Raw genomic sequence first — 18,354 nt, forward strand, 5'->3', positions numbered from 1 at the left:
ATATTGTCTATTGTCATGGAGAATAAAACTAATTTCGATGGCCCTTTACATTATCCAAATGCCCAGACGTCAGAATTTTCCTAAAATTCACAGCGGCTATTTTAGTTACCGGGGCGCCTTTTATTATGACTGAACTGGCAAACACGATTGGCATTTCAAGTGCCAGAACAACACAATCCACAGTCATCAAGACTAAAATAAAATCAGAACGGTTAAATATATAAACATTCAGGTAAATCGACGAACATTACACGAGTTTTAAAATTTACACGAGTAACCATTTATGGTAGCAAAAGGAAAGAAAAGAAATATAAAAAAATACTTTGAAAATTTACTAAAACATCACTTTGTATAAATATTTAAATAATTATTGAAGTTATAGAAATAATTATATTGCAAAACTATAGGAAACTAAAACAGAAATTTCCTGGACAAATAGAAAAACCGACATAAACGAGTGCATTAACCTAACCCACGCTCTGTTGGAACTTGATGATACTGAAAAAATTTATTAGTAAACAAAATGATTCAGATGCTGCTTATTTTAAAACTCAGTAGGTACCTGTCGTTGAACTACTGTAATTAGTTTACAAACTATTCATAAAAATGTGTATTTTTTAAAAGGCAATAAAATAAAAGAAAGAAATAGTTATTTATACATTGGCTCCCTAAAATAAACTCGTAATAACAACATTGAATGCGGTCGTTGTTTCACCCCAGAAAAAGTACGGTCGTCAACATGTGGCTTAATTAGAGGGGATCCGGTGAGCGCCGTGCTTCTATTCCAAACAGTGCGCACGCGACTCGGAACCTTGTCAACAATATGTTATTAATAAATCACACTATATAGAGACAAGAAACTATTAGGTCACATGATGTCCTTGGTAGTGTAGCAGTACAACAGACTTCTTCACCATTTGTTAGTAGGGAGTTTGATCTTCGCAGAATATCAACATGCATGGCCGATGTCTAAGTACTCATAATATAAACTGTTTTCAAAAGCCACTAGTACGTTATAGTAAATTGTCAACCACGCCACGCTACAAGAGGAAGCAGGGAATTATTAGTAATGGAGTCTAGCGTCCTAATTGCTAGCCCTATATCCCATCAGGTGGATCTCTGCGCGGTCCTCATCTGCAAACCATCATGGTTATTTACTGGTAAATTCGTTTACAATCGACTATCTGATCAAATTTCATCATTATTTATCATCTCTCAGCGGTGTCACCACCAGCGTACACCGATGGCAGTGACTGGGTTATTATTTCATTATCATTCATTAAAAAAAAGCGTACAGCGAATAGCGCTATGTGATATATTAAAAAAATTTCTTAATGTATCTGCCATTTTTGTATAAATTAATGAATTATTTATATAATAATTCTTTAGAACAATCAATATGAATAAATTTGTTTTTTTTTTTTTTTATAAAGTACATCGTGTACTTATTTATTTATTTAGTATTTACTTACAAGCGGCTTTAAATACGAAATATTAATATTCGCCGTGTCGGTCCTGGCGTAGAATGGGCTACCTCTCTTCCTTTCCCGTAGGTGTCGTAAGAAGCGACTAAAGGAACTTGTGGTCGAGGGATGGGCAGCAGCGTCCCTCTTAAAATATCTTAAAAGACTTAACTGCGATTACCAACCCGCTTGCCAAGCGTGGCAACTACTGGCAAAACCCCCCAATGGTAAACTCCGTAAATAAACGGACCTTAAGAACCAATGAAAAGATTGTAGAGCTGGAAGAAGAAGTTAACAAGTTACACTGGAATATCATAGGATTATTTGAAGTCCGAAGACAGGGGGAGTAAACGGTGATCCTTAAATCCGGTAACTTGTTCTACCACGGGGAGGGTGATCATCCGTCCCACGGTGGTATCGGGTTCATCGTCCGCAAGTCCCTTGTTAATAATGTCCGAGATTGTGCCCGCAAGGGTGGTATACCTGAAACTCAGAATTACCAAAAGATATTCGCTGAAGGTTATAACTACCAGAAAAAAGGGTCTTGATATACGACATACGGACACAAAGTTCTGTTTTGCTTTTCAGGTACATAATCCTAAAAATAATTGTAGAAGGGTGTGGTCGTTGCACAATTAAAGGTGGCATACGTGTAATGGTGCACACTGCATTGTTCATTCATTCAACTGAATCATAAAAAGAAACACATGTACTGCGCTACAACAAACAGGTGACGCATTCAGCGTACGTAATCCTAGTGGAGGGGTGTTGTCGCGATTACTTAGATTTTTCGTGTTCTTGTTACAATTTCACGAAATATATGATTACTGTATACTTCGTTTAAAATAAAAGATAAGATAAAAGATTAAAACATGTACATTTTACTCCGTAAAAACAACGCTTTTTCATCGCGATAAAATAGATCGATGACCGACGTTGTTAACATCTTAGATTCAAAATATTTGAATTTAAAACGCAGAATCGTGATTCGGACTCGCAATATACGCTTATGCACAACAAAGAAAATTGGCAACTTGAAGTATTACGAAATTGATATGAAACCTAAACGGAAGTAGGGTTTACTTTACCAATTGCAAAAAGAATTATCAAAATTTATTGATTTGATTGACAGACAAAGTGAACTTATTTTATAAAAGAAGAAAATTCTTGTTTTATATCACTTAAAATATAGTTTATTAATAAGATAATTTTAACATTAAAATATTCTATGCTCCTAATAGCAAGTAAATTTCCTTTATAAATGATTTGTTTCATAATTTTCATAAGTGCTATGTGACAAAATTGTTTTATATCTGCCGCGTTTCCTTTCACAATAGAACCTTGAAACGTAATCTTTATTATGCAGCTGCGCGAACAGATGTATTAAATTAAGCTCGAGACTTCGCGGGTCTCACCATCAGTCGAAGGCAAATTCTCACACGAAATGTGTGCAATCACAGCCTTACTAGGAATTCCCACCGCTTGATATTTTACATTGCCCATACGTACACACACACACATACAAACACATGCACACATAGATATAAGTCACATAAGCAAAACAGGAGATATAACAAAATGAATCGGAGCACGACCTGACTTCTTTTATGACATGGTATGTACTTATACATTATTCTGGAAACTTCTGAAAATACATTGACCAAAATAAAGCATATTCATTCATCGTTTCATAGATCAATGAACGATCATGATCCAAATAAAGAGATTTATCAGACTCCTTTCAAAATTATTTCGATCGAGGAATATTTATTGTTAAATATTAAATCTGTCTGTTTTATTTCATTCTACACATATGAAACGTTCAAGCAACGCTCGTTTTACTCTATTCTTTAGTGACGTATTTATTATACGCTGATAATACCGAATCCCGTCTGGTGTTCATTCGACAACTATCTTCTTGGTCTTACCGTAGACGTACCTTTCACTGAAACATTAGAAGTGACGTAAGGTGATAAATATATATGAGCTACTAACGACACTTCTATTTCCCCACGTCGTACCTACGATAATTTGAAGAACGATCGCGGCTAACAAAGCGTAACAAGTAGTTAATCTTAGCTCGATATCGCGGCTACAAATGTGTATAGTCATAAACATGAGAAATTCCACGAAAGTGAGCGAGCTGTGTTAGCGAAGCCGATGAAGGCGAGTGGAGCGCGACACATCACCCACTTGCGAGGGAGGTCCGGTCCGGGCTTCGCAGTAAGTGGCATCACCAGCCAACACTTTCGCTACAACAGTTCGCATTGCTCGTAATATGAGAACTCAACAATTTTTAATACAATGTGACATAAGAATGTTCATTGTAGCCGCAATATTGTATAATAATATTTTTCAAGAACGAGTACTTGTATTCGTAGTAACTCCAAACATTTTTAACTAGTTATGTTGTTCTACTGCAAGCCGCTAATCAATAACAAGTTACACGTGAATTAATAATAAAAAATAATAGCAATTAATTGCATTTCCTATTTTATGCAATTACAACATGATTTTAAGAATTAAAAAATAAATAGAAGACAAAGTAATAACATCATTAGAAAATGTTGAAATAATTATAGTTGTAACTATTGACCATTAAAAAAATTTTCTTTAGTTTTTTAGATTCGACACGCGAATGTAATGTGATGCGAATAAACGATAGTAATTATTTATACAGATAGACAGAGATATAAAACAATCAATTCTTAAGAAATTGGCACCACAACTTTTCAGTATCTTGGTAGGTACTGTCGGTAGTAAATACGCAATATTTATGTACGTTAGATAAGATCAAGGCACTCAACACTATTCGTTATAACGATAATATCTTTACAGCAATGTCCGTGTTGTGAATACGATGTGGCATCCACATCAGCTCGGTCAGATGTTCTTGTGTGACCTTGTATTCGCGCGGAATATTCTGTTGTGGTTTGCGGGTCGGTTCAAACAAAGTTAACATTCATTAAATAGTGCAAAAACACTAACCACTAGACGGAGCTGGGGCTGTAACACGCGCGAATTATTTGGTAATATCATAGCTTTGGAAACAATATAATAGAATATCACCACCACAATATACAACGCGGAAGACATTTTTAATGTTAAACAAGTTGACATCCCGCCTAATGGAAGGTAATAGCCCTGACTTGAACAGCAGACGATTTTTGTAGTCTTCCTCCCCTAATTGCATTTCATCAGATTTGCCTCTGCCTATGTGACGATAAGGTTAAACTGTTTAGTACTTGTAATTTTTAATTGTTTACGCTCCCCGATTACTATTCTTCAGTCCAAAGGTAATAAATAATTTTTAAAACTTTGATTTGAACAGATTAATTAATTATTTTTTATATATTTAATTGAACTTATCCTCTATAATTTTTAGTAAATATTACAATTACTATAAGAATAAATATAAGCGTCCACGTAATTGAACCTTTTTGTTACTTTCATCACGTTTTTGGTCTGTTCTTTTACTTGTATCAAGATACTCGTATGTAAAATGTGTACAACTGGAATTAAACTCAAGTGAAATCAATTATATCCCTGTGCACTCTCTTGCCCAATATGTCAGCTATACACGACTTGTTCTATCTTTAACCGTTGCAAAACAACATTATGAAGAAAGAGTTAAATTTTAATACCATACACATGACCCAGACGAATGTAATCATTACATACAATGAAATAGTAAGTAGGTACTCGGACATATTTATCAATAGTATACAATATGTCATATAAAGGTTCTTATACATGTTATATTTATTGATTCTCACGATCATAGAATCAATAAATGAACGATTGTACGTTTTGTATCGCCTCGAATAAGCACTTATCGGTTATTGGTAAATATCTAATAGCCGATAATTATTTATCTAAAATTAGATATAATCCAATTGATTTAATCTTCGTTCTACCACAAAGTTTAGTGTAAACATACAACAATTAGGAAAAATTATAATAGCTCATATATATTGGGTTAAGTAACCGTAACAAAGCATAATATCGTATGTTCAATTATATGAGACGGCTTTAATTTTCCGCGAAAATATCAAGGACGTACATGAAAATTATAAAATTACATACATTTTACTATCCTTTTATAAAATATAATTTATAAAAATATTCATTCATAAAAAACTATACACACGTTATTCTATTGGTGAAACTAACTGGTTCTCGGTGGGGGGAAAGGGATTGTCAGTAATGAGGTCCAACTGCCCCATTGCTAGTAATATACCCTATCAGGTCGAACACCACGTGGTTCCCCCTGGAAACCATCGTGGTTAATTGAAGTGCGATTCATTACGATGGGCTAACTGACCTGCTTTCATCGTCATCTATCATCCCTCACTGGTGCTTTGCCAGCGTATACCGTTATCGCAGGCGGGGTTACCATTCCATTATCATCAATTAAAAAAAACTGGTTCTCGGTTATAGAACTTGTTTCATGCCCTTTGTTTAGTGTAACTTAAAACTTGTAAAGGCTTAAGATGTATGAAACTCGAATAAGACATGTTTAATCAATACGTGGTACCAATTTATGTATAAATAGCTTGAGCATGCCAATGAGAATGAAGCAACAGGAAATCTGTAGTGCCAGAGGCTAATAGCAACGTAAACATGAATAACGGCAAGACGGGCCCTTCGTTTATAGCTATGATCGATACTCGATATAGTCGATTCTTATACCTCTTTCTCGATAGCAAAGTAATTCTAATACAATAATCTATTTATGTATAAATAATAAAACTAATATTAATAATATATAAAATCACAATAATATTGCGTCAATCATATTCCATTCTAAAAAATCTACTATGAACCCAACTGGAACCGAACTGGTACTCGTATATTGGATTAAATCATAGTCGAGCTGTAGTTGGACTAGCGTAATCTAAGACAATGACATTATTTTTACGACAATGTCGCAGGTTAATCATTATATGAAAATTAAATGTTGTTCATTAGTAAAAGTACATCACTTGTGAAAGGTTGAACCGAATGAGGCAAAGTTTTTTGAGATTTATTTTAGAAAAGAAAAAAATATTTTGTATTTGCTTGGAACAACAACTGGGGTCAACTCATATTACATTCTAAATTTTAGTTTGATGTTACACCCCAATGCTATTATATATATTAGATATTCTGTTAAGTCCTAATGTATTTCTTATCTATAGATGACGGTTACCACTTTCCACGAGATAGCCGTCAGATTGTTACCCATTCTACGGTGCATAAACAGAAATCGGGATACAATGAATCGTTACCTGTTTAGCGATATTTGTAGAGCAGCTGATTGATTACGTAATTGTATGCCTGATACTCACCTGAAATCAAAACAACAATATTAGCATACACGTAGAGTCTAATTGCTAAAGCGGAAAAGTTGCTTCACTGCGTAATTAATGTTAGATGATTGCATTTTTCATACGGCTCAGGCGGAAAAAGGATGCCCATTGGTACAAATCCACAGTAATGAGTTTAAAAATAATATATTCAAGGTTGTTCAAACCATTCCTGAATTTCTCATGCATTTCTCATGATATACATAATATTAATAATACATAAAAACAGCGGGGGCATAACAACTTAATCTTGAGGAATAACAACGTATAAGGTGTGACCATCACAGTGTATTTTGTGATTACTATGGTGTGGTTCATTTTATATGCAATGCATTTTATATGGAGGAGCCATTCACATTTTTTCTCTAAAGGATGTTTATAGTTATTATATGAACAAGTAAGGACAACAGTAAACATGTTGAAAGATGTAACAATTTAATATGTACCTATGCCCAAAACAAATATTTTATATGTAAAATTAACTGTTATTATCATTTATGAAATCCAAAAACAGATGTAGATCTACCCTTTGAAAAGTTGGACTTAAAAATTGTCGACAGAATGCAGTCATGTGTAAGTAAGGCACAATTGGCAAGAGTCAATCAATGTCGCCATTAAAGATATTAATCAAATCAAATTGTTAGCAAATGATAATATCAAATAATCATATAATATATCAGGTAGGTAGTTTTGATGAAATGACAAGTGAACAACCTCGAACTTGAGCTCGGTGCAACAACCGTAAGTAAACAGATGCGAGATGTGGCTAACAAAAATTCCAATTGACGAAAGGCATGCTTCCGCATCTGACGGCCGACACGTGCTAAGAGAAATCCGGCTGCGCATATCCACATACATACACACATGTATCGTGTTATACTTATAATTATGTACACCTACTGACATGCCGCGCACTCCATAACCGCAGTCTTTATAGCCACTTTTCTTACGGTTTCCGGAGCTTTTCATGTGTATATTATAAATTTACTAAGGGGGTAACCCAACCACTGACTTTGATACGTGCTATTATATTTAACTATCTGCTGACATACTTTTATGCGAATTCTAAAACTGATTTCAAATTCTCTAGTAATTTGTATTTACATCATATCTACTCTAAACTAATTTGACATATTTTTAGTAATCCTATTATATCATCATATATCATGAGACAAATTAATATGAGATTAATCTCATAAATTAATTTTGATAATAGAAAAAATTTTTACAAAGTAAAATCGACTAACACGCGACTACATTCTAAAAGCAAATATTTAAAATTTGGTGTAACTATGAAACGTCTCATCTTTTTAAAATAAAAATAATGAGATAGGTAACTGGTCTTTAATAATAAATTTGTCACAATTGAAATCGGTGTAGGTAACTTTTCTGGATCAAATTAAAAAAAAAAAAGTAATGTTATTAAATAATATCTATAGTGGCTAACGTGTTAATTTTATAATATTACGAATGATTTCTATATTAAATCGTAAGAAGGTAAATCAATATTAAATCACCGTTGCCACTTTCGAATATAAAATTTACATTTTATCGAACGCTTATTTAATCGAGAGTGCCAAACAAATCGAAATCTTGTTTCAAGGAGACAACAAAGTAAATACTACCTATTTAGTTTCGCTTTTAGCTAGTTTTGAATAAATTCTAGTGACTGGTTTGATTGCATAACAGACATTGACCTTCGATTAGACGCAAAGTATTTTGTACGGGAAAGTCGTTAAAATTTAAAAAACTTATTATTTTTTTAAGATACATAATCTGAACGACGTTTCATATATTATTATGATGTACGCTTGCAACAAACGATTGAACGATATTATAGAAATACAAATTTTTTCATGCATTAGTGTCTTAAATTATCTAAGATTAGTGTATTTTCAACAGTTAATAAGGAAGCTGGTTATAGGTATTTAAATTTCCTAATATACTTATAATATTTAAAAAAAAAAGAATCATCTATGATACTCTTTACGGTTTTCATTATATAGACCATATCTGATGACCATTATTAATTTGCCATTACACCAAATATGTAGTAAAAAAGTCAAATAATACCTCTAATTAAATTTTTCAATTAATTCTAGTTCTCTATTTGCTATTTATATTACTGTCGGATATTATGTAATCCTCATATTCACGATAGTTTCGGCACAGCCTTCACTCGGCGTGAACACTGCGTACACACCGGATCGACTAATTGCACCATACCCATCTAATTGTTAGAGAGCTTCGCATCCATCAGAGTTCATGCCAAGTTCGCGTTATTTTCTCAACGTCTCACTAAAAGAATACCTACCCAAGTTTCAATTCGTACCAAATTAGGTACCACTAACTATTCCTCTATGTGGGAACATTTCGAAATCGCTGTAGCTATACGTAGTTACGTTGATTGTGTTAACCTTTTAGTGATGGTTTAAATAATTGTATTACACTACACATTAATTCTTTCATATAATAATAGTATTTTATCTAAAAGAACGAACTAGTTCTTATGAAATACAAGATCTTTGTTTCCCTAGTCAAATGTATATTTCACAGCGTGATTATATCGTAAATTATTATTTTCAGTACATAAAGATATCTTGATAATTTATTACTGATTGAATAGAATATCAAAATACGCTAAATATTATTTATATAGAAACACTGTAGACACATATTTGACTTTGATGTAAAATTCATATCATGAAACGCAAATATTTCACATATTACAATGCTGTGAACGATTTTTTAAAATGTAGTTGTAATTCAGATAATTATAGTAATGCAGAGGTAATACACGCGAAAGTTGCTGAACGTAGTCTTCCCTAATAGACTGCCATAAGGAACGAGGTCGTTCCTTATTTATTTTACCATTAGAAAGATTCTACTAGTAGTTGTTACGCATGGCAGGCGGGTTGGCAACCGCAGTTTGGCTTTGATGTTTTGTTTTTAAGAGAGACGCTGCTGCCCATTCCTCGACCATTAAGTTCCCTTAGTCGCCTCTTACGATACCCACGCGAAAGTTTATTTCTCCCTAATACCATACTATTATTTCCGCATTCCGTACCCATTTAATCATCTAAAAGAGGCCCCACTTATATAATTTTAAAATTCCCTTGAATGTTAAGATGTTAGAACATTTGTGATTTAATTTAAACATCTATATGTTCGATTAAAGTATTATAATTATTTAAAATATTTCTTATCCCTATTTATGGGAATGAAGCCACGGGTCACTGGTACTATTATACTCATATCGATTAAGAGTTATTTATTTATTAGTAGCTCCATTATATAATAACGGTTTTATTATGTAACAAGAAGTTTTTAAAAAAAATACCACGTAAATGGGGGGCATATTTTTATAATTTCTTAGCAAGCAAAGCTTGCGGGACTCTGCTATGTGGACATACTAAAATTTCACTACAATATTTTTTTCTTTTCTCTATCATAAATTATTCAGTTCAGTAAATATACTTAAATAGACTAAATAGCGACGAATCTGGCCTATTTACAGCAAGTGGCTGGCTGGCACACAAGCCCGAATGAACAGCGTAGGACGATGTATGGCGAAACTCGAGGTACCTAACGAAGCATTAATGCACGTTTAGGGCACACTCAAAAATAAACTGCAGGATGCTAAAACAACCGACACAATGACTCCATAGCTTCAAGTTTAATGCGATTATTAATCTTATTCCGAAATCAATAAGACTGAATTTTGACCAAAACTTTTTAAACTCATAGCCATTATTTAACGTGGCCCTCTGTATTCTGGTCGGACCGGTTCGGTGACTGAGTCCGCGAATGGACCTGCTGCCAGTATCCAAAAGAGGCACGCGACTGCATCGCAAATAATGGCAATATGACTGGATCGACGACGGTTTGCCTATACAGAAGTAATAGAAAATCATGAAAGTTTAATATCAGTAATCTTTGTAGGATCGTCTAGCTAGAGGTCACACCTAACCTAGTGGTAATTCTAGCTCTGTTCAATTAAGCGGGAACACTCAACGGCCGCACCCTCCTCAACGAATGAGATTTTTATTTAGACCTAATTGTAAATCACGTCTATCGTTAATGTAATTTACCTATACAACTTCGAATAGCCATGAAACAAAGTCAATTTATACGTCATTAAATGATCACACTAAATTAAATAATATCATAAAATTTTTATTTAATTAAGAAAACACTTAAAATTGAATGTAAACTTTTTCCGTTTAAAACGTAATAACATTACTTAATGTTTATGGCGTTTTCAATGTATTCAGTGTATACATACACGGGCTAAAGAGTAAAAATCTAGCGCGTGTTAGATTCATAAAAGTCAGTTTTGTACTCAAAAGCAAAAAGGTGATAAATTGATTTTATACTTATTACTGTGCATAATCAGGAACAAAAATTTATCTTTTTTTATAAGTTTTGTAATATGAACGTCAAATGTATTATGATTATGAATATTTCACATTATTTAATACATAATGTATTAGTATAAATTCTTCATATTTGTTATTTCATGTCACTGTTGATATTTCGTGATAACAATAATAAAATCTATGTATGATATCATCGCCCAGAGACAACCATAATAGATTGGGTGTCTTTTTGGGTTCTGTGACCAAAGTTTTGTTTTACAAAATTCCTGTAATTTGCTAATATCTATTTGTCTATTACAGCGTAAATTTTGTATTGTATAAAAATTATATATTTTAACTGAAAAATATTAACAAAAATAGTAATGAAAAATATTTTTGTCACTTTACATTTAGTTACAGAAAGGAATGTGACGAAAATTATGTAATAAAAGCGATTTTACTTAAAAAAACTACTAAAAAATCGACGGAATCCTATTAATGCGTGTTCGATACGCTCTTGATATTTTTTTCTCGAACGGTCGGCCCACAAACACTATTTAAGATAATATATAGTAAAACACGTGGGTTTATCGAGCACCATTGAGTCAATTCAACTAACATACCATCGTCACAATATATTAGATTTAGTTTAGTAGACATTCCATGATATTTTCTTTCTCAAAACTACTGTCGTACAGACAAATTAATACCAAGATGTGAATGTCAAAGAATCCTGATAGCATACACTATTTCATGCTGTTTTCTAAAGCATTTTAAGGCATTATATTACAATTTGGCAATAGCACTTATGAAATTGTTTAATAAATCAAATAATTTAGGTACAAATCAAATTAATAACGTATAAAATTAGAAAAATTAAGGGCGATCAGTCTTAATGACAAAATATCTTAGGTTAACTTAGGTTATTTGCAATATCGACGTAAGTTTAACAAAATAATATTTCAACTTTCAACCATTCAGTGGTGGACATAGAGAACACTATGAATTCAGTCATGTTACATGAAGAAATAAAATAGAACTTTCTTCGCCACCCACCGACATTTTCGACGTATATAATTTGACTTTTGAGCTACACCTGCGTGTGTGACCCGCAGGCAATCAAAATCGAAGTTGAAACTTATAGTTTATTAAATTCAAGGTCGGTGCGTTTGCTAGCGTTTTTTGTTATACAGTAAAAAATATTACTAGGCATTCTTTATTTTTATAATTATCGATATTATGATTAGATATTATATTACTATGATTAGACTATTATACAAAATAAAATAATAACAACAATCCTTATCAGTAAAGTTGCGGATAAAGCTGTACTTAATAGTTTTATACAACAAATACATTTTGCGCTGCAAAAAAAATCCCGAGTCTGTGTTCACGATTTAAACATGGCCGCACACACACATCTTTAAACAGCGAAGTACATAACATCTTCAAGTAAATTTTGCTTCGCAACAAAGAACTTTTAGCTCTGCAAAGAAAAATAGCTGCCTCATTGTTCACAAAATTAATTTTGGACAAACATGGGGGTAAACCCTATATATTTGAAAAAGAAACTGTGAAAACTGGTCCGTGTTGGCGATATCATCACTACATAAAATCTAATGAATTCAGAACCGCCTCCTTTTGGAAATCGCTTTAAAACAGGTCTTCCATGATTACAAAATCGTGAATTTATAACCGCATTATATTTTACCGTATCTTTTCGAAAAGTAGGCAGATCCGCCTAATCATTGCCAGTAAAAGCTGGTTAAGCACTATAGTCAAAACTTGTAAAGTAATCAATGTAACTGTTCTTCTGTATTTCGAAAGCGATGAAAGGGCATATTATGATTAATGCTAATGCTATTACATTAATGAAAAGTATAAAAGAAATTCTAGGTTATATATACTTTTTATTTAATGTCACTGTATTTGTTACCCACGTATGACAGCCATACGTTCGTATATGACAGCCATAGAGATATCAATTTAAATTTAGGTACCATAGTACTATGGTAGACAAAACGAAAAACAATGTAAAAGTGTAAGGATGCGAATACCGTGGGAGTCCCAGACTAAACTATAATAACCAAATAGTCCGTATGCTACCTACGAAAGAAATCTCCTGAAACTGAACTATTATATGCTTAAAATGAATTATGACCGTGGATAAAGCAAGAATGGAATAAAAAGAATAGAAAGATGTTTATAGGTATAGTATTCATTTATTTATTCATTAGTACAAATATGTGTACATGGCGGACTTAATGCTAAAAGCATTCTCTCCCAGTCAACTATAGGGAAATATCAGAATACTCGAATGCCGTACTTGTAATTATTAATATACGACAAGAAGTAAAATATTTTATTAATCTTATTGCGCCTATTTTAGAGAATTCATATATTTAAGATTGAACTAATCTAATGTTGAAGACAAATTCTCTGAAATAACGTGAACTTCTAAATTTAAGAAAAACTATGGTCGTATAGATATTAAAAATGATAACAATTATTGGACAACAAAACTGGACAGGAGATCCTGATGTTATGATTCTTAGCAAAAACGGGTTTTAACATAGAATTTTTCGTTCAATAATACGCTCCAAACAGACGAATTTGCAATTATCTGATAATAATTATGCAAATCAACGAAACAGTATACTATTAGCAATTATAACTTTCTCATACCTTCTAACAAATTAAATTCAAAGAGAAGGATTTTATGTTCTATTGTCGTAAATATAAATCTCTCAAAAATGTAAAAGTGCAAACCTTATAATTGTTAATGACCATGTAATTATTATATAAAGTTAAGAATAATAATATTGCTGTAAAAGAAGTAATTGAACTAGGTATTGCTAAAAAGTTTTTTATCTTGTGATGTACTCGATGGTTTAATCAGTAGCTAGCATTTAGTGCCTTGAACTAAAATGGCAGAAACAATATTTTCATTAAGTCACTTCAGTGTCAATTAAAAGACTTTTTCCAAACTCTTTTACGTTTGCTTCGCTACTTAAGAAATATAACAAGTAATTTGTTTTGAAGTATCATGTCGGGTTAATTAAAGGAAAAGAAAACTGGAACCATAGACTTTATAACAAGTATAACGCCACACATCAGGAGTGCGGGAAATGAAAGCACAGATAAGGTGTTAAGCTTTGAATATGACGTAGCCAGATGTAACACAGTATCTATCCATTTGATGCTTGCTTGACGTACTCTATCATCCGACTGAAATCACTATCCAGGTCGAATTACAAAACGCTTAGCAAACTAGTTCAGGGACAAAACACGATAATTGGATGGCGTAACACCTGTTCTCAGCTGTAATTTTGTTATTGTATTAAACTTTAGCGTATAACTTTAAAACACTGTAATAGATTATAAGATTACTACGATGATCGAATCGTTTATGACAGAGATTTCTTATGTACGTAATTCATACGTGCAGATAGGTTTGAGGTGGGCACCAAATGGTCTCATTTCACAAGTAACAAGTCGAGTATGGAATGCGGGTCGCCACCGGCCTTGCAGCTTGCCAACGCTGACCACTCTCGCGCACTTCTAGATCAAAATGAACACTGCAATAGTAATACGAAACGTTTACGTATGTGCGTGTATATAGAGAGCAATGACCGTTGCCTCATAGTAGTCAAATACAATAATTTTGCTACATAAGCAAATGGTCAACAATACAGATTATGTAACTAACGGCATTGTGCGATGGAACGATCTGTCCCCTTTATGCAGCCTGGATGCAGTCCTTTTGACGCTCTATTTCTATCACGTCACATTGTTACAATACATGAGTAGCTTTCATTAAATAAATCTTTGTGCTAATAAATAAACATTATTTCAATAATAAAAATGCATTAAAAAACAAAATATATTATCATTTCAATAAATAACGTCGTATGTAACACATTATTAGTAAAAAATGTATATATATGATTATTGTAAGGACATTTATAATTCTAGAAGAGAAACTAATTCTTACAGTGTCTTTTCCTGCTTCTGGAGGAGGAAACCTACATCTAGAATTGATTATAGCTCTAAAATTAATGTTTATATATCAATGGACAAGTCAGATAATACCTTAAAAAAGACAAAAAATATTGCTAGAGATTCAAATAACTACTTATTTAGAGCTCAATGTTATTATCATCAAATTAATATTTGTTTGCATCGTAAATTAGAAACTAAAAACAAAAGGTAAATTAAAAACATCTTATAGTCAACTGCAAGTGATTAGCTAGTGTGGAGTAGTATTACAACAATAATGAACTTAGAGTTACAGAGTAACAAAAATGTAGGAAATCCCAGAATTACAGAAAAAATCTATCAATATATATTTAAAAAAAATATATTACAATATTGTCCCAGACATTTGCCCTTAAAGATAACAGAAATAATTTAGGTTAATTATCTTTATATTATATCACTAACAAATTTTACACAACATAAAAAGCTATATTACTGTTAAAACTGTTATTAGTCTCAGAAATAATAAACTTCAATATGGCAACCCTCCATATGAAGCACAGATCCAGTAGAAACAACATACTCTAAGGTATAGTTGTCTATAATTTTGTATAAATTTAAATTAATAAAAAATGTTAATGTTCCACAATCTTATTTAATTCATGTATATGTATATATGTGACAGGCATACTTGTGTTGTTGATCTTATTGTTGTTTCATTGATTAGCACACAATATGTAAGTATTAGCGATAGCTACCATTGAATTGTTTGAAGTAGCCCATTGTTTGCCAAGAGAGGATGCAGAGTTGATGTTTGTGAAGATATAGATGCAATGGAAAATAAAGCACTTGTTTCAGATTCTAAATTTTAATTGTTTTGTTGACCCATAATATTCACTTTTTCATTATTACATCATATTCCCATAGTAATATCTAAGAAACATATGTTTTATATTCAAACAAATACATTTTTGTAAATAATGATTATTATAGCAAATTATATTATATGTACTGAATATAGCACAGGTCATTGCTAAAAGTATTATTGAAATAGTTTAATGAATAACCAATTATTAAATTGACTTTAACATTAATATAAATAATAATATTAATGTTAACAATATTAATATCTGGATTCAGATTGATTTAAGCGATAAATTGAGATAAACTTATCTGAACTGGCTTAGGACTAGGTATTCCTTCCCACCCTTCAAACTAAAACACAGAATGAATAGATATTTGTGTACAGGAATGCTGCATTAGTTTGGTCATTTGGGGAGGATGGATGTAACAAAAATTCCAAAAGAGATTTACCGAGTATGATTGAATGGAGAGTTGGTATGGGCTACTTTAAAAGAATGTGTGTCAACCATATAGGTGATTTACCAAAAAAGGACCAAATTTAAAGTACCTGTAACCAACAAGAATGTAAGAGAGCAAGATTGATGAACATGAAGGAAGCGAAAGATGTCTGTTTGAATTGAAGCACTTGGCAGTTTAATGTTCCTGCCTAACCTAATGGGAGAGTGGCGGGGGGAAGGGATTGATAGTAATGGGGAGGTTAGTTCCAGGTAGGAGACAGGCATGACAAATATGTATATATTTTTTGTAATCATCAGATATAGTCATGAACAGTGCATCAATATGAACATTAAATTTCAAAAGGAGTTTCTACAGAGTTAAGTCTTATGATTTTTCTAGCTTTAAATATGCATTTATCTAGTTGTAAGCAATTATTGTACACAATTAAAGACAAATAAAATAATATTTATTCTATATACTTAAACTAAAGAATTTGATAATGATTCATTAGCCTATTAACTAACTACTTACATATTTTAATGATGAATATTATTAAATTGTATTTTAATAATAATGGAATTTGAATAATGACTCAGAGTTTTGTGTCAAATCATTAAAGAAGGTACTTACTTATACCTTATTAAATACTATTCACAAAAACCATTTTGCTTATACAAAGAAAAACACACAAAAAGGAAAGTCTCCTTTTTGTGTGTTTTTTCCAAAAACTAAATTCAAACTTTGAATGGATTTTAATAAAAAATATATATATCAACCTTATATAAACGCACAGGACTTTTCACCTATTTCTCATATTCAAAGATAGCATAAAATAAACAAAAAAATTGTTTTCCAAATGACAAATAAATTACTTGAAAATACCTACTGTTTAAGTAGATATTGGAATTAATGGACAACAGTAACAATACATTATATAAACAAAAACAACACCATGGGCACACAAAATACAGTGTAATAGTTACAGAACACCTGAGAACTAAAGTATTATACTATCACTGCCATATTCCAACTTCAACTGAAAAATAGCCATGCAATCACAGGTGCTTGAAAACAGAAACAAGAGTGGAAGAGAGGGTACCTTTGCACACATTTTTTTGTAGAGCATTTCTCAAACAAAAAATATTAAAATAAACATTAAACTGTTATTATTATTCTTTTGGAATATTAATTTATAATTATATAGCCATGTGCTCCCAACATAGAATGGACTAACCCTCCTTTTCCTGTGGGTGTCATAAAAGGCGACTAAGGGACCTGGATGGTTGAGGAATGAACAGCAGCATCCTTCTTAAAACATCACCTAAGCCTAACTGCGGATACAACCAGATTGCCAAGCGTGGCAACTACTGGCAAAAGCCCCTATGTTTAGCAAAGGACAGTTAACGGCTAGTATAAAAATATTTATTTATAAGGTAGGTAATTTAGTAACAAATTCTAAACAAATGGATTGTAAACCCTTACCCAAAGCTCTGTGCCCCAATTCATTTTCGCAACTGTTTCACTTCACTTACACGAATAACACATTTAAACTTCACTTACACCGTTTTAAACAAGAAAATTATGGAAATATCTACACAATTATAATTTTTTTATCACTACCACCATTTCCAAACACATTCCAAGGAAATAAACATGGCTGACTAACTAAACTGACGTGACATTCGATTCAAAAAATTGGCTCTCACTAGCTAGCCAACAGTCAAACTTCTTCGATGTCATGTCACTCACTGACAGTTAAGCTTTCTGTTGTACACAGAGTACACGCTACTGATTAATGATGAGCAAAACAAAATACTATATTTGTCTATGGAAAATGTTACCACTTTATTGTACTTAGTATTATGTTAGGTAATAATAAAAAAAATACACAATGCATAATTAATA

At 32.2% G+C, this 18,354-nt stretch overlaps 1 protein-coding gene across 4 annotated transcripts in view; it reads right to left on the bottom strand.

Annotated features, from left to right (window-relative positions):
* The window catches only part of LOC113523094 (formin-binding protein 1-like), a 55,271-nt gene extending 37,058 nt beyond the window's left edge, over positions 1–18,213 (bottom strand). For 3 of the 4 annotated variants that reach the window (XM_026908974.3, XM_052897644.1, XM_031914165.2), the window contains exon 1: positions 17,932–18,213. In XM_026908974.3, coding sequence (XP_026764775.1) covers positions 17,932–17,955 — 24 coding nt within the window. In that variant the 5' untranslated portion in view covers positions 17,956–18,213. The remainder of the gene's footprint in view (positions 1–17,931) is intronic. The other variant, XM_026908973.3, reaches the window with a different exon arrangement.
* Between the last annotated feature and the right edge of the window lie 141 nt (positions 18,214–18,354).

Source organism: Galleria mellonella, unplaced genomic scaffold (assembly GCF_026898425.1).
Source record: "Galleria mellonella isolate WM207_F2 unplaced genomic scaffold, CSIRO_AGI_GalMel_v1 utg38, whole genome shotgun sequence".
Taxonomy (NCBI): Eukaryota; Metazoa; Arthropoda; class Insecta; order Lepidoptera; family Pyralidae; genus Galleria; species Galleria mellonella.